Raw genomic sequence first — 25,986 nt, 5'->3', positions numbered from 1 at the left:
GCATGTATGACAGACAGGCACAGAAATGTGAACGTGACTTATGAGCAGTGTCACTAGCGGATGTCCCCATGGGGCACAAAGACCCTGTTTAATGTGCTGGGAGGAAGTGTTACTGCAAACCTGGAGGCTGACTCTGTGGTGTCTGCTACAGGGCTTCACTGGGCAGCCCACTCCAGGAGTTCAGCAGCAAGAATTAGCCTGCGTGGTTGGCATGTTTAGAAAAAAATTATCCATGAAACAAATGACTGACTTTTCAAACATTAGAACAAATGAAATTAAAATGACAGAAGTGAATCTGCATTCTGATTACTGGAGAAAGATATTATCAGACAGTAAATGAAGTAAAACACAGCAGGTCCAGCTGAGGCTTTTCACCAAACATGTTATGTCCCTGCCTTTTTCTGGTTTTAAATGAATAACCTTTTAGAGAAATGACTGGATGACAAAGGATAAAAAACAAATATAATGAAGAGGCTAACATTTTCAGATTCTATAACCTTCCTGTAACACCGATCTGTTCTTTCAGAAACCACTAACAACTTCTAATACGTGCAACAATAATGAAGGTGCACATTACTCACATCACACTCCTAAAAATCAACATTATTCTTCTAATGTCATAACCGAGTTAAATTTGCAAAGTCTGTGTAAATCATATCGATAGCATCTGCCTTAGAACTGAATTTCATGGCCTTCATATTTTGCTACGTAAGTTAAAAGTTAATCTATAAAGGAAGACTTGTCAATGTGTCAATAATATGTCAATACAACAGACTACTTCATTACTGAATGCTTATTTCACATGTATTGACTTCAGCTTATTGTCAGTGTACGTATCACAGCTGGACTACATAAATGAGCCTGGACCGTAAATATTGATTTAACATGGTATTTTTTATATAGCTTTCTTGAATTGATAGCTGTTTTAAAATGAAATATATTACTAAATCCCATCACAGTTGGAAAATTCCTGTAATATTCTCCTCCAGTATTTCAATTTCAGTATAGAGAGAGGAAGATAGTTAAAATTAACTTGACTGGAATAAACTGGTCTCCCAGATGATGGTTCCATATCAAACTCACATAAAGTGTATCTCTTAGGTGTACAATTTAAAAATCAGATGACACTTGTGTCTTAGAGGAAAAGAACAAGTTCTTTGTTTTTGTGAAAGGGGTGATAAGTAGGACGAGTGTTAAAGTAAAGCATGAAGGACAAGGCAACATGTAGACTTTCTTTTTTTTTTTCTCTGCAACTTTGAATAATTTTCTCTTCAGATCCATGCCTTATATAGAGATCTTCCCAACACTGACAAATAGTCACAAAATGTCCTCCTCTCTTCACAAAGGATCTTGGTAAAATCAGAACCCAAATGACTTCTGTAAACTTTCCAACTTTTCTAACCTTATAAGCATTACTCACTGATTATCAATATGCAAGCCAATTCCCATTGAAGCCAGCAAAAACACCATATTGACATCAAGCTCAGCAAGAATAATATGCAAATATTCTTGGCTTTTAACTTTACTTTAATAAAGAACTTGTTCAGTAATTTTCTTTTACATCCGTACAGTTTTCATAATTTAAGAGTAGGAGGAGACCAGGTGAGTGTGATTGACAGGGATAAAGGAATTAGGCTTTCTGCAAAGTAGTTTAAGAAGGTTTAGTTCTTAAAAAAAAGCCTCACTAACAGGCTTCAATCTTTGTATGACATTTATGGAGACTCAGATTTTAAGAGTTTTCTGTCAATAAAACAAAGGATGCAGAACAGCATTTCCTGTACTTAAATTAATTAAACAGTAAGTACAATCCTTTTTGTGAAATATGACTGTATTTTAACTGAAGTGCTGGTGGAAAGCTGTCAGCAGACTATTACAGTGTCACAGAAGTTTCCTTCAGAAGTTTCTAGGTTTCAGTTGAAACATTGCTCAGTGTAGGAACCCATTTACATATATGCAAAACTTGGTAATGCTTCAGTTTACTAAGTATGTAAATTACAAAAACTAACAAGAAGCTTGGAGTAGTACTGCATACGTTGCCTGAAGATACGGATTTATGAATGGCTCCAAAAATCATACATAATTCACAGACCAAGAATTCTTTTTATTGAAATTTCATGGCAGACTACTAACCTGAACAAGAACAAAGTAGCGTTTTTTCCACCGCTTCCAAACCTTCTGTCCTAGAGCATACAAATATCTGCAAAGGAAATAATAAAGGGAGTATTTTTCCATTAGTATGAAGCATGACATTAGGAGGACCCAATACAAATTTGTGTATTAATTTGCTCTATCTATTGAGCTACTTCTTCAGTGTTGTCACATTTAAGAAGTTATTTTTTTCTTCTATTTACTCATATCATAAAAATGCAAAGAGACATCCCTTTTCACTCAAAATAACACAAAAAGCAGAAACAAATGACCTCATATTTGGGAAGACTAACCACTTACATTTCACCAATTGTGTCCGAAAAATAGAAAAAATGGCTTAAAGTAGAACACTTTTGACTACACAGAAATACTGAATGTTAGAAAAGTTAAACTCCCCAACAGCTTTTATCCTCTTTGGTTTCTACAGATTTGCTAGTGTTCATTTAGTCTGTGAGAAGTCAGCCACGGTGTCAGTTTGGTAAAATGCTCACATAACACAATGTTAGCAGACACACAAGATTAAATTTTTTTTCCAGAGTAAACTAGAATCTAATTTCCTAAACAGAAGCACTTCACTATAAAGACTCTTAGATTACAACAACTCCTTGTCACCTTGGCAATTTCCAGGCTTTGAATCAGATCATGTAATGAGAAGTATCAACCAGTGAGATGAGAAAACCACAGATGCTGATACTCTTTGGTGGTAGAGGGAGCACACTCATTACCCAAGAAATTGCAGCAAGTTTTCTGGCATTATAGTGACTTTTTTTTCTGTCACTGTGATCATGTTGCACTGTTGTTAACAAAGACAGCAAGAAGAAAAGGATGAGCTGTGGGATTGTAAGCAAGAGCCTATGAGTGGTAAGGATCTGATGCTTAAGACCTGTCAAGAGAGCAAAATACTACCCAAGAGCTGTCCCTTCTGGCTGGCCAGATTCTGTCAAGGGCATCTCATACAACGAGGTTGGTCAAAGGCAGAACAACAAATGTTCAGACCAATGAATTCTGGCTTAACGGGGCACTCTCCAGGGCATGCTGGTACATATATTATGAAGAAATAATAACCAGGATGTGAATGGTTGGTTGGATGATTGATAGATGAACAGGAGCCTCTCTGGTAAGAGGATAAGGTCTCCTGCTTTCTGATCACTTCTGTGGCTTTGCTGCCCGATAAATTTGTAACTCAGCTGAAAAACAGAGCAATGAACCAACATCTTACCTGAAATGGGCAAACAAAATAGGGACAAAACCTTTTTACAACTGCCCTAGGTGTAAACTCAAGCACATTCTTTCCCACATTTGTCATCACAAAGGATAAATTTGTGTCCAAAATGAATGTTCAGCATAATGCTTATTAACCATGATGGTTTGTCAGATTAAGTAGTGGTTCCCTTGTTATTACAACACCAATGTTTGCCCTTCTTCAGCTTCTGTTACACTTGTGTTGAAGCTCTGACTCACTTGGTTACTCTGCTTTTTATTTGTATGAGGGAGAAAAAATTGGCTTTGTGTACACAATTACCAGGCTTTATGTACTCACAGGAAAATGTCAGAAAATGAGCAACCCAAACTTAAAAACACCAAGTTAATTATTTTTTCTGAATTAATGGTGTTAATGTTTTCTTTTTTCTTAATTTCCTTTTCAATTTAATTCTATTCTGAGACTGGTACAGAAAGATGCTTTTAAAAAACGAGGTCTCAAAAGAACATTTGCCATAGGGAAAAGTGGGCTGCTTTTTAAATTACTTTTCATGTAAGATATACCACGTACAGGCAGAACTAACACAAGATACAGTAAATTCAAAAATAAAAAATAAGAAAGCATACAAAAAGAAATTAAATAGCAATGTGCACTTTTATTCCGCCTACAAATTACTTCCAACTAAGGTGTTAAATAAGAGTCTCCTTGGGAAACAAAAGAGTGGAACATTAACTATCTCACTTTAAAATCTGCTGGTCTTACATAAGAGTAGGTAACAAAGGAAAATAGCATTCATGACACAAAGCTGGATTTAGTGTAGAAATGCAAAGTTTTATGTTGTCTGCTTTTAAAAATCACTATAAACACGCAGTTATAATCTTATGTTATTAATCCCTCTTCCAGTGCCATCTCTAATGGTGACAACTTTTTTCTAATGTAGAAAGTTTCAGCCGTTTACAGGGGGTATCTCCTGTGCTCATCTTAAGTGTGCATGCTCCTCAAAGATAAAGAGATTAATTCTTACTCAAGAGTCTAACATTTACATCTGGAAGGACCCAAACATTCTAGACTTCTAGAATCCTCTTTGAACTTCTTTTTCTGTAGAAACTGTAGGTGATGCCTAGAACAGAAAAAAAATCTCCAATAGCCAGTTTGCAGAATTAAATGAGACTTGGGTTTCTCAGCTGGAGCAGAAATTACTAGGTAAACAGACTCAGAAATCAGCTAAGTCCTAGAGCTAAGCTGAGGAATGTTTTATTTTTAAGATGGGGAATTGCATCATTTTTCATGGGTCTCAGTTGAAGAATGTTTTGTTTTTAAGATGGGGAATTGCATTATTTTCCACGAGTCTCAGGTAAATGTCAGTACCACAAACCAGAACAGATCCTCACAGTCATGAACTCACACAACTGCAGCCTGCTATTTCTCTACCCATATGTGTAGCTCACTCACTCAGTTCCACTCACTCTCCCCATCCAAAAAAATGTGCACAAGATGCACAGCATCAATTGTTCAGACTATTTTAAGCAGGAACAAGAAACACAGAACAGCCATTCATTCAAATACTTTACCTTTCTTCAGGTAAAATATTATGTTCAATACAAAGAAGAAACTGATATTCAGAAGAAGCCAATTCCGTATTTCTAAACATTAACCACTCCATTAGCTTCAATTTTTCTCACTCTAATTTGGGTTCCAAAGTTGGGATCATCTAAAATAATTCTTGAATTATTACAGTTCAGCCATACACAAGGAAGGCAGACACTGAAATACTTCTCCTATATCTGAACACAACAAGAGTAATTGCTTAGATTTATTTTGACTTTTCTGTAAGATCATGTTTTGAGAATGTTTAATAAACAGACTGACAAGAAGCTCAGAAAGATTGGGATTTTGATGTACTTTGAAACATATTCAGAGAGTAGACTTTTACTCTGTAAAAATATATTAATATAATAAATGAGATATACACACATAATTTCTGTGTCTGTACATATGCACATTAGAAAGAATATTTACAGTTTGTATGTACATTTGTGGTTGCCTTTTTCAGTGTTTTGATATTACTCACATAATTTCCAGTAACTTAAGACTAATATACCTGTTTTTATACAGCACATAGAAAACAGGACCTTGATCAAACATTTTGAGTATTTAAGTGTGATCCCAGTGTGAAGATTTTCTAGCAGTTTTGTAGTAATATGAAAATGCAACCAAATGTACAAACTCTGCAATCACTTTTTTTAGACTTTTTCTCTTAAAAACAGTTCTGCAATCTTCTTTTCTTCAACATTATTTAATACTGCTTTTTTTCTCTTCATTCACTCCCAAATAAAAAACTAAAAACTTGATTTGTATGAAGCCACAGATTTACATGATTATACTTCACAACGCTTATAAGATGGTACCAAAAAAAACCCATTTAATACTTAAAGTTAATTTTCCTGGAAAACAAGTAAAAATACAAGAAATTACTTTTCCACTACAAAACACAGAAAGACCTGGATAAAAACATTTTATACATCATCTCATCACAGTCAATACAATTTTCTTCTCCAGAAATGGAACAAACAAAATGAACATCCATTTTCTTTAAAAAGTCTGGGCATCCCTATATTGTAAATACATAAATGTTGAATAGCTTTCAAAGTATATTTCCTTTTGCTACCAAAACGCAAAACCACAGTGCTAAATATTATAGTTTAGTTTCAATTATGTGATGGCATACACAGGAAAGAAGATGGCAGCTTATTTGCTCTAAGTCCTCACCTCACTGGAAGACTGCAGGGTTTTACTTTTTGATGAAAAAAATAAGCACTAATGAATAGCTGAAAAACATAATTTTGTGTGGAATACTGGAGCTATTCACTGATGGAGAAATGAGAATGGACTTATTACTTTTACAGAGATCATTTTTAGACCAGCCTTTTTATTCTAAGGAATGAAGCAATCTATCTACATCTTGAATGATAAATTCTCTACTTGTAAAAGGCTTCATTTATCACAAACAATGAAAAAAATATAGAAAGAAAAATCAATACATGTAGCAGTTTAGTCCAGCAAAGGCCTTTCTTAAAGAGAAACCTCAGTCAAGGTTGAAAGAGCAATTAATGCAGTCTCAAAAATCTGGGCCACTCTGATAGAGTTCGGTTAACATGTGGCAGAAGTAATCATCCACTTGTGAAAATGATTTTCAGTTCATTCTCAAACACCTTTCAGACACTCATGATCCCATTTAACTGACAACAATACAGGCTATCCCTGGGCATCATTGCATTCGCTGAGAGAGCCAATGGAGACCAAATGCCCACAGGCACTTTCAGTCATCCCTGCGCCTTGCATAAAAGGAATCTTCCTAGCACTGCATTCCTTCTTTTATTTAACCCCGAAAGATTAAGAAATTTTTTTGTCTTCAGTTGAGGATGAGAGAGAAAACTGATTCAAGACAACAATATGACCTAGGTCATAAGAAACCTAGCTGTAAACATTCTCAGATTCATTTTAGTACTTTCTGTGCTCTTGAGAAAGAGAACTAAATAAGCCTTCAACAGATGGAATGAAAAAAATCAGCCTAAACTACTGTAATTATGCCTGTTAAGGATAAAGAAATGTTGAAGAATGTCAAGTAATACAAACATCACAGCCACAGAAAACAGTTCCATTTATTCCAATTAGCAAGATACTCATAATATGAACAGGAAAATGTGTGGCTTTTTTCCTGATAAACAACTTTTCACTTACAGTATAAATGGTTATTGGTATGCTGGCAGATCAGATATCCCTAGATTCTTTAACAGTGATATTTTACTAAACTCCAGAGTGCTTCAACATTCATGAATATGCATGCTAGTACTTATGGAACCTGTGAAGTAACTACAATGGCAACTTGAGAATTATTAATCCAATTTATGTCATATCATGAAACCTATTTGGTATGTAAAGTGTAACTGTTTAAGAAGACAGAAGAACATCCTTTAGCCTCAAGAGAATTCCAGCAACAAAATAACTAAATCCTTTAGATGCAACATAACTGTAGAAAGCACTCTAATTCTAATGTAATCTAATTGCAATGTAAATAGGTAATGCAGCACAACAGCAAAACAGCTGGTGCTGAGGAGCAGACATCCACACTCTGCTTTTTGATGCAGCTTACTTTGGACTAGCTCTAGTCTCAAACCATGGACAAAATAGCTACCAGTGGTTTGCAGCATATATGGGTACACCCCTGGAGCTCAGCTCTTGGTTAAATTTAATCTAAAAAGATAATAAATTGTGAATAGAAAAACACAGTAAGCAGGAACAACTAAGAGATTGGTTTTCAAAGTGAAAATCTGAATTTAAATTCTGATGTTGATTTAGTATAAAAAGTTTCAATGACACTGCTCTCCCCTAACCGTTCACTTTAGCGGTGGAAACTATTTACATTGACAGACCTTAAATAACTCAGAAGCATCTGAGTACCCAGAAGTAGTCAAGTATCCAGTCTACACATCTCCATGTCACTGCAATTACATAGAAAAACATGGAAAAACTGATGAACATTTTTCCGGTCAGGGAGTGATATTATTTGTGATCTAGAAAGTCTAAATGAAGGACCTGTTAGTATGAAAGATTTACTTTTGTTTCTAGGTCATACACATCCGCTCATGGAAAAAATAAAAAGGTGTTGAAAACTTCGGTGGTGGAGGTCAGTAAAAGCATGAACTCTTTTAGGAATGATAATTGGTTTTGGTTATCTCTGAGTGGTTACATATTTCATGTATTTCTTTTCACTGGTACTTTTGAATTGATATAATTTTAATTTTGTAAAGAATACAGACCTCAGCAAAGCTAATTTTTTTGTAATAAAACATATAAGAAGAACAAGATGCGTACACTTTTCATCCTGAAGATTGTAAATTTTAAGTATTTTCATAACATTTGTTGTCATCATCATGAATAGGTATTTTAAAGTACTTATGAATTAGCCTAAAGGGTCTGATCTAGCAAAGGCATGAGAAGGTATGTTACACCCAGTATCCTGATTTGTGATTTGAAAAGAAGCACAAAAATTATGACATTGAATCAGTCTAGCACCTTCCTTTAATTTGTGCGCACAGAATATGTTTATTCAGAATGTTATGATGTTTTAAAACTAATTTTTAAAATCCTTGACAGTGAGATTTTTTAAAAAATCCCTAAAAGAATTCAATTAAAACCACCATTTAAAAACATCACCAAAGATTTGAAACAAATCAGTTTACCAAGTCCTCACTTACATAGGATTGTTCCCTTAATAGGAACATTTTGTGACACTTGAGGAGTGCTTTATAAACCAAGCAATTACTCCTTGCAACATGTCCGGTGTAGGAGGTTAGCAATACCACATTAACTTCTGTGGGAGAGAAACCAAAGCGGAAAAGAGCAAGACTGTTCAGAACTTGAGCTCCTTGTGCACCAGAAAAAAACATCCAGGAAAGTCTCACAACAGCCCTTATCTTCCAGACATTGGAAAACGCATTTCAGAAGCCTGTAAAATTGATCAGTCCTTTAACTCTATGTGTCAAAACATGCAACTCATTTATGAATTTAAAAAAAGTGAAAAGAAAATATTTCAAAGGGAACCAGCAAATTAAATATGTTTGTCTTTGCAATCCACTATGACATTTTCAGTGAATATGTTCTCCTGTACCTTGTATGGATCTAGCGTGCTTGGGGTATATTTCCTTTTCAGAACTTTGCAGATTATCCTTTGGAAACACCCTTCTGTTTCCATGGGCTCTACCAGATCCTGACAGCGCAAAGACTCCATATTTAGCCATTGTAATTAGTTGCCTGAAAAGACGTACATGAAGGAGGCTTTCTGTACCTAGGCATCATGAAAAGTTGATAATGTGACATTCATGGAAAATGTTTGCCATCTGACAGAAGTATTCATTCTAAAGCACAATTCAGAATAGTAAATCTTAGTTTGTTCTTTTCAGCCAATGCTACGAGGTAAAACTTCTGTGAATCCAATGACAATGTAGTTGATAACGAACAGAGACTACACTGACTGTAAGATTTCAAAATGTTTGGCACACTTGGCAGAAAACAATTCTTTTTAGTTATGCTACTATAGAGCCATCCAGAATGAAAAGTGCTAGAGCAAAAGTGGGGAAAATGCAGTTACCTTTCTGGAATTCATATACAATATCCCCATGTTGCAGAAATAAAAATCTTTTTATTGGGAACTCTGTTATTTTCTTCTGATTAAAATTTTGACACTTCATGCACTGAAAAACTAAGAATACCACTTCTCTTTCCATCCAACATACAGAAGCAGAAAAACAAAATGCTTCCTGCATATCAGTGGTGTGGACTGTCTCCATCACATCTCTAGCACCTTTAAAGAATGTAGGAACAGGAACAATGCCAGACATTAATTTCCACTCTCACACAGCAATGGAACTGTTATAGCTTGTTTCCATGAACGCAAATTAGGTAAATTTCATTGTGCATTTTAGGCATTCCTGGACAGGCTGTAGAAAAAAGTATTTAATTGCGTTGAATGTTTGTATATGCAGTCATAATCTGCTCAGAAAGTCCTTGGTCTGCAGATGAGTGGAGTCTGGAAGAGCACTGAGATTACTCTTATAAACTTTCCCAGTCATCTGCTGTTGGCCACAGTGGGAGACGTGATACTGGGTTATATGAATATTTGGTCCAAAACAGCAAGATTAATCTTATATTCTGATAGAGTCATTCTGCCTCAGGAAACTGAGTGGTGCAGAACAACAACTGTAAGTGATCCTTTCATCAAAAGTTAGAGTAAAAAAAATACTTTTATACTCCTGGCTATCTTTTGATGACAATACAAAGGTAAAAACAAAGAAGAAAGCTTTCATAAGTATGACCCAGCCAATCAGTTCTCTGAAAATATCCATTTTTAAGAAACTTTTTATACAGAACACATGTAGAATTTTAAAGATGCCAAAGAAACAAAAAGTCTTCTGACTCCATGTCACTTTGTCTCTTTTGAAGAAACTTCTCTCCAAAAGAATGTAGAAGTGGCCACCCAAAAGCCAGGCCTGTACCTTGTTCTCATCAGGGTGTGGAGGGAAGTATTACTGTCTCTAGGAGTTTCTTTATCTAAAAATGGTGTCTCCGTGTTTATAACTTTTTAATGGATTTTTGTTTCAATTAATTTCCATAATGTTTTTCTCAAACATTTTAAACTTTCAAAATCTACACCTAGTAGATTCAGGCTAACTCTGAAACTGGCACTCACTGGTAATATTTAGCAATTGTCTTGTGGCATTGGAAGAGACAGCTTCCAGTGTACAGTAATTTGAATTAGAACCATTAACGTGATTGGATGTTTATCCTTGGAAATGCCACACAGAAGCAAACAATGTAAAAGTGAATTCCACAGGACTTACTCTAGAAAACAACAGAAATGCATCACTGGAAATAACTTTGAGAAAGTTATTTAAGTATTCCTTCATGGAATTCAGGATTTTTTAAATGGATTAATAGAATTAGGAAAAAAAAATTCCTAACATGGTTTTGTTTTGGGTGGTGGTTAGGGGAAAAAAAAAGTGCTATGCAAGAAAGATATAAGTTTATAACAGCAGCACGGATTTGCCAGAAGTTCTTTATCGTATTAAATAAAACATTCAAATGCTCTGTCCCTCCATTGGAGTTATTAAACTGGAGCTGATTTGCTACTGGAGCTGTAGGAGGACTTCAGGAATACAGAATTTACCACCTGTGAGGGAACATCAGAGTCATCTCCTGGGATCAGCCCAGTGCTGCTGCACAGGATTGCTCTGACAAGTAACTGCCTACCTAAAATAGCAATACTACAATGATATTCAACTCTAAAATTGCTGTTACATAAAAATTAAAAAAAAAATGAAATTCATAAAATCAAAGACAAAATAGAAGTGAGATTAATTCAGCTTCTGGAATATAATCATATTGCCATCTTCTCCCTTAATTTAACCATGCTGCCCTCCTGTGGATGTCAGGATATGTATAACGCTATGGCCCAGACTAAGAAAATCTAGCTCAAATTGATCCCTGCTACCTGCTTGTGACAGATTTGAAGAGGAAAGAAAATGCCACTGTGTAATCACAAAAAGTGGTTAAGTTAAACTTCAGGGCAAGGATTGTAAAAACTGTATTTCAAATAATTTTAAAATGAGTATTTTAAATAAGTAGAATGTGATATTATTCCACAAATCATGTCTCTCTGGGAGCACAGAGTCATACATATTAATAATACATTTATTCTCAAATTAAGGGGAGAGGATTGATTGCATAATGATGAATTACTTTATCTGTTGAAGTACCAACACAGTTGAACACATATATTAGAAAGATTATACAACAACTCAAAAAGCATAGAAATTATTCACAAAACTATCAGCATTTGGTAAACCAAAAAAGTGCTATTAGTTAAATTGTAATCTTTTTTTTGCCTGGTACAGAGATACCAAATACATCTTCAGAAATTAGTGAGTCACAAATATGTTACATTTTTAAAGAAAAATATAAAAAATGGTGTGGCATAGAAGAATCTAAAATTAAGGAGAGGTCTATAATCAATTATTCAAAGAAATTATCTCACATAGAAAAAAATATTTTTTGATAATTACACTTCCATTAAGTCTCTGTTTTCATAAGCTCTGTTACTAATTAACTGGAAATTAATATTATGAACTAAAATGTTTATATAACTTGAGCTCCTCTATACTCATAGTCGTCAGATTCCACTACAGAACAGATCCCAAAACCACTAGACTACAACAGCTGCAGTGACACAGCACTGCTGGTTTTCTTCCAGACTAAATTAGTAAATGCTGAAAAATTATGCTTAAAGTCATAATGACAAAGAATGTTTTAAAATACACTTTTCTTTCTGAAGAAAGACTAAAGTTTTAAAAACTACAAAGGTAGTGTTATTTTCTGACGCTAAAATATATTGTTGGGAAATAAACACTTTTTCTTTAGAATCTTTTTTGTCTTTAACTCAGTAACAAAACTAAAAGTGAAACGCTAAATTTTAAATCAAGCCACTCTGTCAAAATATTTTATATATTGTTAAAAAGACTTTGAAATAAATAAAAAGTCTCAGAAATGTGAAAAAATCATAAGAAATTCTTTTGGACAAGATATTTAGTATAGTCAAGAAAGACAAGATATTTAGTATAGTCACACACCATTTTGTGCCAATTAGTGAAGTTGGTAACATGGTATATCAATAAAAACCCAATTGACCTAAGTAGCAGGACTAATTAAATGAAGCAAGGTAATTAAAAGCTTCTCAATATATAATAAAAAATTACGGCTGAAAGTGTTTAATGTTGTCTTTTTATCTGCTTTTCTGCTGAGTTTTAATCAGCATATCTATATGCATAAAAAATAGCGTCCAGATGTTAATGTGTTGGTGGCAGGAATCAGGTGTTCAATTAAAATATATTGAGTGTGCAAGAAAAAACCTCAAGCCTTCCATTAAGGAGAATACATACAGCTCAATTAAAAAGGAATGTAGCATTTGTGATTAAGTTGAACACTCACATTCTATAATGGCAATAAAATTTTACATAATATGATTACTTTATTAACTTAATCATACAATTCTAATCTAAGGATCAGTTATTTCCTGTTTACAAATGGATCCATTGCTTCTCAACACACAAAATAATGGTAAAGCTGCATTTACACAAATTGTTGGTTCCTCTCCTCTGATTCTTCTTCATTTTCACAAACAGTGAATTAAAAAAAGCAACCGCAACATCTGTAACATTTTTAGAGATCGTAGCCTAGCGTGTGTTTTCAGCTACTGGCATTATTTTTAATATTTAATATCAGTCCCAGTTGTGTTGCTTGCATAACACCTCCAAATTTAATTTGGATGCATTCATTACTCAGAATGTGTTTCTAAATGGTTTGACTGAAAGATCTGTAAAGTGACATCCTCTGCCCATGTCATGTGGTACTGGTTCCTGGCCTATTGCTCTTAATCTAAAAGGAATCATTCCGTAGTTAAGTATTCAGATCGTTGCTTCAGATCTTAGCTTGCCCTTCAAAGCCAAGATTTACAACCAGAAGAAAAAGGCTAAAAAGCTACAAACATTCAGTTTTAGAAAAGAGGCTGGCCATCGGCTGGCCAACCATGAGGGGAGCACATCCGCAGGCAGACTTCTCCCCATCAGCACTACTACAAACTGAGCCAAGTTTCTTATTCTCTTCTACTTGGTCTATATGACATGGTGCATTCCACTTAAGACTGAACTTCAAGTGATCTCAAAATTGAAATCAGCAGTTAAAACCAGAACTGCAGGAACACATAATAAAAATAGTAACTTCTAAGCCACTGATTTACTGAGCAAGGGTAACTAGTTGTGTACTTAGGATTATGCACACTTTTCTCACCAGAACCACACCAATTTTCATCTTTGGAACAAACTGAAGAAAAGCAGATGGCAGTTTTGGGTTGGGAATCTTATAACATTAAGTGGTAAGGAAGGGGAAGCTGGTCTGACCCTGATGGAGACAGTGGTAGAACTCAAACCTACACCTACCAGAACACTTTCCCTGCCAGTTTGTCCTCAGTTCACTCCATACAGGCAGCAGCATGAAAGATAATCTTAGAGGTCCTCTTCTGTCTGTTGGTCCAAAGACAAACCATGTACAGCATTTAACATACATGCATTTTTCGTGAGACCCCACCTGGAATACAGTGTCCAGCTCTGGGGTCGCCAACATATGGACATGGACCTGCTGGAGTGAATACAGAGGAGGGCCACAAAGATGCTCAGAGGTCTGGAGCAGCTCTCCTATGAAGACAGGCTGAGAGAGTTGGGGTTGTTCAGCCTGGATAAGAGAAGGTTTTGAGGAGACCTTTAAGCAGCCTTCCAGAACCTAAAGGAAACCTAAAAGAGAGCTGGAGAGGGAGATTTTACAAGGGTATATAGTGATAGGACAAGAGGCAATGGCTTTAAGCTAAAGGACAGCAGATTTAGATTAGACATTAGGAAGAAATTCTTCACTGTGAGGGTGGTGAGACACTGGAACAGGTTGCCCAGAGAAGCTATGGATGCCCTATTTGCAGTGTACAAGGCCATGTTGAATGGGGTTTTGACCAACCTGGTCTGGTGAAAGGTGTCCCTGTCAGGGTCCCTTGCAACTCAAACCATTCTATCATTCTATGATTCACTTACCTGCTCTCTTTTATCCTTTACACATAAAGTGAAAAAACCCCAAACCTCACACGTTATGAAAAGACAAAGCAATACTACATTGCTGAACAGACACAAAGTTAATTTAGAAGGGGATTAAATTAAAACAGGTTTGTGACAGTAAGCATGCAGAAAAGACTATTTGCAGTGCAGGGTGAACTCTTCTTTACAGGTTTTATTTAAAGAAAAAGACAGAGTGAGCCAACTCCATATGAAAGCATCACTAGACTGATGACATTGTAGAAGCTGCCAGCCAGCCTGCCAAAGTGATGCCTATTTAAGAATGTGAGAGGTACTCAAGGACCCTGACAAAACAGTACAGCACTGGACTGCTAACACAATTGTCTTGACATTTAATAGGACATGGACTATTTAAAGGGAGATGGCTGTGACAAATATACTGTTTGAGCAAAGCAAGAGTAGTGCAGGGCCATGAGGACTCTCCTATTAAGTTGAAATACATGCAATACTGCAATAATTGAAATTATACTACTGTGGAGTAAAAAACCCAAAACCACTTAATTGAATTTATAAGAAATTAGATCGGCTTTTACATCCAATTTTGTGTTAGAACTATTTTTGCCCATACAGAATAGCATATTATGAATTGAAATCCACTCTCAGACCCTGGGACACATAGGGAGAATTAGACTGGTTACATACTATTAGTATTTAAAATTAATTTTTCTGTCATACCTTTGATTTTGCAACTGTTTATATTCCAAAAGACAAAGATTAGCTGAATTTTACCTTCCTACAAGTAACAGATGGATAGGGCAAGAGACAGAAGGACATAACAGGTAGGTGGCATGCCCCCATCCTTGCAGCTAATAGTACTGGCAGTCTCTGTATAGAAATAATGCCAGGCCATGACAGTCCATATGCAATGTCAATGTACATCAGGTGCAAATAATTCTCTCTTCAATTCACAGATCAGTGTATGGTATCAAGAAACAAGTCAGATCACCTGACAAAAGGCTACTAAGGAAACTGCGTCTTTCACCTACATGAGATGTGTGCTATGCTCATTTATAGCACATATGCAGAGTAAAGCAATATAAAAAACATCTAAAACAATTATTTCAATGATGTTCCGTCCTGCATTCTGGGAAAATAAAAATACTGCTTAGGTGACTGTGTACAGTAATAATGTTATTAGGAATATCACAATCAGTTACATCTTCATTACTACCGACTCATGCACGTAAGGGAAGTTTCTAGACAATTTTCAAAAGGAACTTAGATGGCAAAAAGTTAAAAAATTTGGTATGAAATAAATAAAAATATAGTACAAAATAAACAAATATAGTCTAGCATATAAAATACTTGCATGCAATTTCATTCCAATGATGCTGTCAGTATATTTGGGTGCATTTACAGAGTAGCAAATTTAAGCAAAACTAAATTCAGATTTTGTTATGAATGATACTTTTGCAAAGCTATGGGAACAACGTAACAATAACATAAAAAAATTTATGCAGAAAAAGCCAACTTGAAATTTCCAGTGACCAGACTCCCCTCAATTATGTTGTAGAGTTACTGGGAAGTTCCCAATACTTTGAACTTATTATTGCAAATTTCAGAACACTTCTGATGTGATAAATTTATTCATCATTTATTGTATTAATAATAAGCAGCTTACTCTATGCTTTCATTTTAGTAAGGCAAATGATGCATAGGAAAAAAAAAATGACCTGCCTATATTTCACTTCATGTACATGAAACTACTCTGATCATGATCTTCCCTGTGAGGACCTAGTAAGGCACACATTTTGCTACAGCCTGACAACATTTATTTTTTTAATACTACCTTCAATCCACATAGGACTGACTGGTCAGCCCATTTATTCTTCTTACTTGATAGGAAGAACACTTACATGCAAATGAAACTTAAAGTTATTAGTTACTGTTCTAGAAGAAAAATCAGTTGCAAATCACAGTATTTTCTCAATTCCTCCCGTACAATTTCATGAACTTAAGGCCTATTTTCAGTAAAATGTTAGCACATTATTTCGTCACCAGCTAAGTTACCACCAGCTCTGTTATTTTAATTAGAATATAGAAAAAAATCTTTTTTTCACATGAATAGCTCTCTGAAGTTTTGATTTGAGTGTTTCCGATAACAGAATTGTTGCCAAGGGTTTTTTCACTTCTTTTTTATCTCATACATGCATACAAAGACCAGGAAGTTGAGACGGAGAGAGTTTTAAAGTTGAGAATTGCAGACAAAAATTTGATAGTATAGATCAGAAAAGTTTACCTAGCCGTTCCATGGGTCACTGAGATGCTTGGTCATATGTTCTCAGATATTACATGATAAGAAGAAATTAACTGGTGTTTACACATGAATGTGAGGCACCATTAAGGTAAACCATAAGAAATAATCCATGCCGAAAGAATAAGAGTTTAGGATGAAGTGAGACTGTGACATAACTGCTTTAAAGAAAGCTGAAAAGAGAACAAGGTACAAAACCCAGTACATAGGAAACAGACAGGTACCATTATGAGCAGTGCACTCCAACCGATTATCTTGTGAGGCTCAATAAGGATTTTAGCAAAGATGAATTAAAGAAGGATCTGACACACATGCAGTACTGATTATGGGCATTCTCTATATCTAATCAATTATGCATACTCAATCCTAGTGAAGGCAAGAAAATACTGAACCAGTGTTGTAACGTTATGATCTAAAGACATTACATACACAACTGAACCTGCATAATTTTGCTCATCACAGAGCTGAAGGAAATCCATCTTAACACTTCAGAAGCATGTAGCTTTTAAGTGAAATATAAGAAAAAGAAACACCCTATATAAACACTTTTAATGATCTTTTTCATGTGAGAGTAGAATCACAATTTAAATAAAAATTACATATTAATGAGAACAGATTCTTAAATCTATTCTCAATTTTTTAAATTCATGTTTCAAAAAGTTATGAGAAAAAACAAAGTAAACTTTTTTGTAAGAAAAATATTTTAAGTTTTACTATCAGCCTTGACTAACCCATGGATCTTTTTCACATGAAGTCTGTTGTGGTTAAGCTAAGTGAGTTTGGATCTAAATTTATATCTCAGCTTTTACAAATATTTCAGATTAATTACTGTGGAATGAATTAAGAATGACACCTTAATTAGTAATGCTTCTCTTGGCAATTAGGATTCTCTTGGCTTCTCTTAGCAATTAAAGTGGCAGTGGCATATCATTAAAGTCTTCAAAGATTCCCTGTGCCTCCTCAGAAGCAATTACTGTGGGAAGCACTGAAAATCAGGCTCATAGCTATAATCTGTTCTCTAAGGATGTAGCAGCAGGACAAACGCTTTTGCTTCTTCCATAGTAATTTTGCATTAACCCATTATCATTATCCAATCAATCATTAATGTAATTTTAATGTGTCATTTTTCATGAAGTTCAATTTAATTTTGAAAAAGTAACTGATTATACTCAATTGATTTTGCAAAAGTGTACAATAGCAAAATCATTTAAATGAAGACAGTTAACACATTAGCACTTTTCTTCATGGCAAAATGCTAGGATTCTTTTAGCACAGTGAAATATTAGCATTTAGCACAAATTAAACTAGGATAACAGAAAATACTGTTATGAGACACCTTGGAATAATAGTTGCAAGGCATGCATACATCACTAAAACTGCTGCTTATAATGTATGTAGGAAATTTTGACCTTAGTATATACAAGTGCATGCACCCTTATGAATGTAAAAATGAGGACAGGTTTATCTGAATTTATCAAGATAAGGTAATTACAGCTACATGAATGACACTTTCAACCCTCTGACTAAATAAACAAAAAATGTACATCATTGCTATTGGATCAAAATTTAATTTTTTTTATTAATTATGGGCCAAAATTTGACCAATATTTCTGCTGAAATATAAATCCACTGTTTTAATTTTCAAATGTTCTGACTTCAGAGTTTCTCAGTAGTTTAATTCCACATGCCTGAAGTTCTTGAAATGCTTGAGTTTACTCTGTGCTGGGATTCATGAGTCCTGTCTTGCAGAAAGGGATACTCACAGGCTTGTCTTCAGCGTCTTGGATCTTCAGAGTCAGCAACTGTTTGAGATTTACTGTTGAAAACAGAGATATTCTCCTCTTCCTAAGTTTTATTAAAAAGCTCTCATGGTTTCAAAGAAATCATGTTAACTTCATGCAGTAGTTAAGTTACAGATCAGCAATGCCAGTCCTTTCCAGTTCAAGATATTCAGCAATGACTACATTTCATGAAGTATTCTAAAGTTTGCAGCCAGGATACTTTTCATAGCAGTTTGTAACATATCCTTCTTCAGGACTGTTCACTGAGTAGAGAAAATATACTCTAACCATATAGATATGTGGTGCTGCATGTTAGATGACGTTTTGGCACACCTTTACACAAAGTAAGGAGCAGACCTTCCTGAATATGCAGTGGTATTTGCTGTGCTGTATACTCCTGGTGCTGCTCACATTTTTTTACCAAACCCTTTTTTTTCTTCAACAGTCCGCTGTGTTTAAAATTCAACCAAAGCCTATTTCATCAGCCATAAAATGTATTTTCCATAAGTGGTAAAGCACTGTCCTTAATACAGTTTGCTTCAGCACTGCAGAACCACCTACAGCTACCATGCTTGTCTTGATCAAACCTTAGATTGTCATTCTAGGTCTAGGTTGAATATGGATTGGGAAATGAAGCATTGTAGTTCACGCCTCTCTTGTCTTTGAAGTCAAACAAACTCAGCTGAAAGTCTGGTACTTCTTTATGCCTTCCTGTCAGAAATGATAATGAAATCTTTTGCCCAGTGTCTCAAAGGTATATGGCAGGCAAATACAAAGTCACACTGTCCATGCATTGTTCTGTCTTTATGAGAGAATTCCCTTTAGATATGTCTGCTTTTGTTCATCTTCCACATTACAGACATCCCCGATAGATTATAAGGTATTCTTTGGAAAACAGTTCATCTGCATGGATAGATGAAAATGAGGTTCTTAGGACAACTTGGGCACTACATAGAGGCCAGCTACACTGAGTCAACATTGTCCCATTTGCCAATAACAGGACAGATGAGAAAAACTGCACACTATAAAATCACAGTGAGAGGGAGTGACTAGGTTTTATTTAGACCCAGCTGAGATGAATACACACAGTTCCTGTGATGGGATAGTCTTGCAGCAGACTGCTGCATCCCACTGCTGCACTTAAACATGTTGTAACAAGATTTCATGAGGCAACAACTGAGAATCAGGAATCAGGAGTATTTTTGTTATATGGTTAGTGAATTAAGAACAAATCTTTCCTTTGTGATAGGCATCCCTTTCCCACGCACAAGGAAGAGTGGTGAAGGATTATCTTTTCCCAGAGGTAGTTTCAAATGGCACAAAGGTAGTCTAATAACCTATTCTTTGTATATGAATAGCAAGTCACCTCAAAACACTGGAAAGCCTGATGTTGGCAGTGGGCAGCCTCTGTCAGGTATTTGTAGAAAGATTTACCTTCTAAATGTATTTGAGACTAATTAGGAGTACTTTTAATAGAAATTATAAAGGATACTGATATACTGAAATACAACTCTACTGTTATGAGGATAAGAACATTTTTTAAATAAAACTGCAGGTATTAAAAATACAAATGAAGCACGCCTGCTGCCAAATAGAACAAGATGTATATGTCAGAGGACATCGCAAACCCTAAACTACCACTGGTGCAAACACAAAAACCTCACAGGAATTAACTGTAGATGACATTTATTTCATATATTTATTTAATTTCATGAGAGTTGAATAAAGGTGAATCTATTAATCTTCAAAAGTATATAAACAGACACTACTTTATCTATAAAGATCAATATAATATGAAACTCAAGAAATATCAGTAGAAGGGATAATACTTCTCCTAACTGCATGGTTAGCTGTAGCAAAATTGTCTTACTATCCATCAAATCAGCCCGAGTTTCATTTAAAATAAAAGGAGACAGCTTCAAAAAACTCACTTATGCAGATGTGCACAGTTTGTCTCTGACCTGAATTTAGACTTGAGAAACTGTGAATTAGGCAGAAGAAAAAGATGACATGACTGAAGCCCATCTCTTGCTCTGGTAATTCACTTTTTCAAAGCTTTGTGTCTGGTTATTGGGCATTTATTTTTATTTAGTAGATAATCTACCCTTCTCATGAATGCAATAAACATAGAGAAAAGTTTACCTTACCACCTCCAGTGTACCTCTTCCTTTTTCCATAGGCAGTGTCCTAGTATTGATAAACCAACTTGTAAAGATATTCCTCCCTATCTAGTAGGTGCTTTGAGAAAACTCAGAGAACTGTAACATAACCTAAATATCAATATTTTTAGGCTGCTATAGTGAGGCCATATGACTAAACGACCAGAAAAGGCTTCCAAATTATCTGATGTGTAAAGTTTGTAAAATTCAAACAAACTCAACAGTTTCTTCCATCTGACTTTTCTTATACTTCCTGGTCTTGACATTCACAAACCAAAAAATAAGCATTCTACCAAAGGACCAGAAGAACTTTGCTCTTCAAGGCAGTAGCTGAAGTCAGTGCTCTGCTGCCCTTTTCTGAACTAGAAGAAATGCAATAGCAGCAAACAGAAAGCTAGATGGTGCTACTATGCTGACTTTATGGTTACAAGTAGGCAGGCTGCACACAGACTTGGACAGACAAATCAAATATTATAAAGAGATACAGAAGAGTACATATAAAAAGATACTTATGTAGATGTAGAAATGCTGTAGTTGGATATGTATTTGTGTATCTTTACATTTGGTTGAGCAAATTATGCTGTGTTGATAAGAAATGAAAAAGAAGAACAGGAATCTCTCAGATAGCCCCCTCTCCCTTTTGGGAAAGAAAAACGTTAAGGAGAAACACATTTTCAGTAACTGTTGAAAAGTAATATACAAAGTTATTGTTTTTATCTCATGGAAAATAGTACTAATTGAAGAAGTCTATGATACATATTATCATATAATAACAAGGATTAGTAAAGATTTTCTAAGATGTTGGATAAATCTTAGGTGTCATTGTAGGTTTCTAACACTTTGAAGCAACTCTATATCTACTTAATCTAAGAAAAACTAAAGTTGGTATTTTAGCTTAGCCAAAAACATGTTTCTATTTCATCTTTTTACTGTTGGTAAAACAAATTATTTAAAATTATTCTGACATATTTGTGTGTTTTGGCTCAGAAGAAGGACAGTTACAAAGGCCTATCTGTGACAGGGAGAATGCAGTGCTTGCTAAGAGAAGTGTGATCATATCCCTGACATCTTTATCTGTAGAAGTAACCCAGAATTGAAATAGAGTCATTTTAATGTAGTCATCTTCAAATCAGCCGTCAGATTACAAATCTTAAAATTATAAAGCCATTTCTATTTCTCTTCCTGCTCTTCTTTGCCAGAGGAAAATGGACAAACAGCACGTAAGAGCTGGCACCACCATCGTTCTGGCTAACTTCAGTGTCCCCGTGGCCCTTCTTACTCATGAGCTCCTAACAGCTATAACAATGGTTTATCCAGGTGACAGGTGTACAAAAGCCCTACCACTGAGAAGCCAGCAGACCCCAGTGCTATTCTCAGCTTGGTCTCCAAATTGCCTGTGACTTGGGGTGATCTCTGTTTGTTCCTATGCTTCAGTTCACTCAACTGCAAACCAGATTACGCTCATCTTCCTGCCTAAGGAATTCTTCTATCGATGGGTGACAAGTGTCACAAAAACAAGAAGGGAAAATAACTTATCCTCTAATTCTGCATCTTACAAGACTGCTAACTAGGGCATTTGTCTCACAGATTTCCTTTAGCTCTAAAACTACAGCAGCAGGAGGAGAAATGTGTAACCACTAGCTATATTTATTGTTTATAAATGCTCTCCTAAGAAAATTTCAGCCAATTTCAAGCGCAAAAGTGAAAAAAACCCGAAAAAGTTAGCAAATAAATGGTGATCTTTATATTTTGAAAATACAAAAATACAACCATAAAAACACCCCCAAAATAAAAAATAAAACATCAGCAAGTTGTGAGAGAAAAATGATTTTGCACAGATTCCTTAAATTTTCAGAGACTACAAGTTCAAAAAAGTCACCAAAACAGTTGCTTTACAGATGAGACACAGAAAATCCCAAGTGCTTGCAGAATGCATATTCCAAACACAAAAGATTAAGAAATTAAAGATACAACATTTCTATATGCAACATGTCATAGCAGAAAGCAGAACAGAATTTATAAGAACGAATTTTGTCCTTCAAATCTTTGAAAAAGTTCTGATCAGGAGCTAGGTTAAAATGTTTTACTTTGGAAGTCAAACCCAAATAATATCACCTAGTAATATTGTCCTGTTCAGGTTGTTCAATTAGTAAGAATTTAATTTTGGTTTATTAATGATTTTCCTTCTGTTTTTTGGTATGACTACTGAACATTACTAATCCTTGTAAAGCAAGCTCACTATTCCTTTTTTATTTCTAGATTGGAAGCAATAGAATAATACCCTTTAGTAACCACTAGGCTACGCTAACAGTCAACTTAACAAGCACAAAACCTACTTTAAAAATAACTCACGCTACAAATGCACACAGATGTGCAAAGGCACATCAAAAAATCCCACACACATTAGAGAAGGTATTTACAGTAACTCACATATCTCGAGTCAATTAACCTGTCCAGCTTGGGTTTTCAAGCCTAATATAATTATGAGTTAAGGAGAGCCAAGTGAGCCTTCCTGAAGCAAACAGCACCTCCCTAACACTGCTATTCTAACTCAACAGAAATAATCAGGCTTTTAGCATTTTATAGAGAAAGTTTTAAGCTCCAGTTTTCCTCATTTCCTTTTATGATTTACTTTAGATTCAAGACTGCAACAGAAAAAAATTATAGAAATCTTAAAACCCCTCCTTTTGTATGGAAGTTTGCTTTACTAAAGATTACTAAAGATTAAAAAAAATATTTTGTATGTAGTCTGCATTTTAGACAAGGGAAAGGTTACCACATTCTATGAGATGAAAAATACATTAAAATTATGAGAAAGGAATTTGAAATATCACGAGTTGTCAACAATTGGAAGAACTGTTTTACAAATCCCCAGTAATGAATGACATTTATCTTGTCGTTACTTAGACTAGCTGTGTAGGCTTCCCCTTGTATTGGCAGGACTGAAGTAGAAGAGGATGGTTATATATAATTTGGGTTAATTCCTCCTCTAAGAGCCTTTCATGCACGAATAAAAATCTAAAATAGATAATAGGATAATGTTTACTGTAAGATGCTTATGAGTATTCCTTTTCTTCTTTAAGCGTGTAACAGAATGCATAGAAAAACCACGAACTGCTTCCTTGATCAAGTGCTTTCTTAAAAACCACATTAGTAGGGGTAACACTAGATAAACTGTATGAACATGTCAACATAAACATCAGAGTAAAAGTAATGTGGTTAGCAAAGCTGCTTCTGTTCTGAAGAAGTACAAATGAACTGCAATTGAGATTCACAATAGTGTTGAGTCCTAAAGATTTTTATTTCTTGGTCTTAGGAAGGTTACAATTCATAATGAAAAATCCCTAGTTTATAATTTTATTTTAAGTATAATTTTTGGTTATGACAGTGGAAATCAAAGAGAGAACATGATTTGAATGTGCTGCAGTCCAGAACACTATTTGTGAATTAAGTACAAGACAGCACTTAATATTGTAAAATTACATATTCTTGGAGCAGAAACGCAAGACAAGTCAGTAAGTAAAGTCAGTCTTAAATAGGAGAAACTTTTCTGAAGAGGCAAAATTGTAACCTAACCCCACCATTAGCTTGGACCTGTGGCTTTTGCCAACCTTGCAGAACCTGAAATATTTGAGTGTAGCTCCCATATCTAAAAACTCTCTTACTGTAATTAGATAGAGCATTAATCTAATAAAGCCATCTTTATGCAGTTGGCTGTGGGATAAAATTTTAATTCAACTTTGAATAAATGTAAGATTCTAATCTGGAAGACATTATGTAATGCCAACAGATTGCCTTCTTTTTCTATGAGAGAAATAAGAATCTTGCACATTGTTAACTCAGACTGACACAGAAAATTTAAGTTGTGTAGTTCAAAGATTGGGCAAAGATGAAGAATGAGATGCTTCTGAAAAATAAACTGAAGAAATAGAACTTAGTTGGGCTAATCATACTAATTACATTAGAAGTCTGTTATTAAGGTTGTAAAATTCAACTTGCTAACATGATGAAATTCCAGCAGAAAGGATGATCACATTCTGTCTTTCTTTTATTTCCCTTCCTTTTGTGTACTCTATGACACTAAATGTAAATATCAGACCACATGCTAACAATAAAATAAAATAAAATAATAAAATAAAATAAAATAGACAAAAATCTCCAGTCATTTTCACTATTCAGGACAGCAGCAGCTGCCTTCGAGCTCTTCAGCACCTTATTTTGTCCTAAGTCCTGCTTCGTTATTTGTTATGCAAACAATACTTTATAGAGAGAATTGAGTTATTTGCATTTCCATGTTGTGCAGGTTCACCAGGGAACTGTAATAACACTGCCTGGCAAAGCATAAGCCTTTGGCTGAGTGAAGTGACAATGTCTCAACTCCCGCAGCTTCTCCAGTGTGTGGAAACTTTTTCTACCAGATGCTTTCCAAGATTTACCTTCCACTGTGTATGATCCTGAGAGGTGGTACTATTCTCCCTTGATAACAGGACAACTGAAGTACTAAAAATTTTAGGCTTCAGATATTAAAATGAAGATCTAATTCTTTCAATATTTGGACTCTAACAGCACAATGTATATTTACATCAGGATTTCCACTGATTTCAGCTAGTAGTCGTATAATCAGATTCCAGTTTATCAAACTGAACACAGGAAACGAATAACATACCACCAGTTACTATGTGTGGAAATATTTCAGTCTCTTACAGAGATGTCCTTCTATGTAGCACAAGCAGGATAAAAGCCAATTTTTCCAGGTATCTCTTGAACTATTTTAACCACAAAATATTTCTTTGCTTTCCTGTAATACTGTCCATCATCCATTATATGTTTCCAGCCTCTTCACAAATGCAGATTTCTCTGATAACACAATATAAGTTCAGAACCAGAATAGCTTTAATATGTGTGTTGAAGCAGGTGTGAATCTCTCTTGAAAAAATAGCAAATGACCACTTAATACTAACATTCCCCCAGGAAGTCAAGAGAAGGCTGCAGAGAGTGCCTGGATAATGGCTCTTCATAACATTAATGGTTCCTGACTGTACACTCTAATAAATCTACTAGCAGGTCCTTATTTCCCTCCAAACAAACACACTCTTCCTTACTCTCACTGCGGCTCCAGTGCCATCATAAAGAATTTCATCTACTTCTTCAATGGTTATTGCAGGAATTATTAAGCTTTTATTTCATTTCACATATATTTATGGTGGAGAAGTCC

At 35.0% G+C, this 25,986-nt stretch overlaps 1 protein-coding gene across 19 annotated transcripts in view; it reads right to left on the bottom strand.

Moving 5' to 3' along the window:
- The window catches only part of CADPS2 (calcium dependent secretion activator 2), a 295,682-nt gene that overhangs the window by 109,987 nt on the left and 159,709 nt on the right, over positions 1 to 25,986 (bottom strand). For all 19 annotated transcript variants that reach the window (XM_032687469.1, XM_032687472.1, XM_032687479.1 and 16 more), the window contains exon 9: positions 2,131 to 2,197. In XM_032687469.1, the coding sequence (XP_032543360.1) occupies positions 2,131 to 2,197 (67 nt within the window). The remainder of the gene's footprint in view (positions 1 to 2,130; positions 2,198 to 25,986) is intronic.

The sequence above is a fragment of the Chiroxiphia lanceolata genome, chromosome 5 (genome assembly GCF_009829145.1).
Source record: "Chiroxiphia lanceolata isolate bChiLan1 chromosome 5, bChiLan1.pri, whole genome shotgun sequence".
Taxonomy (NCBI): Eukaryota; Metazoa; Chordata; class Aves; order Passeriformes; family Pipridae; genus Chiroxiphia; species Chiroxiphia lanceolata.
Note: the sequence above shows the minus strand (reverse complement) of the source record. Positions and strands in the feature narration are given on the sequence as shown.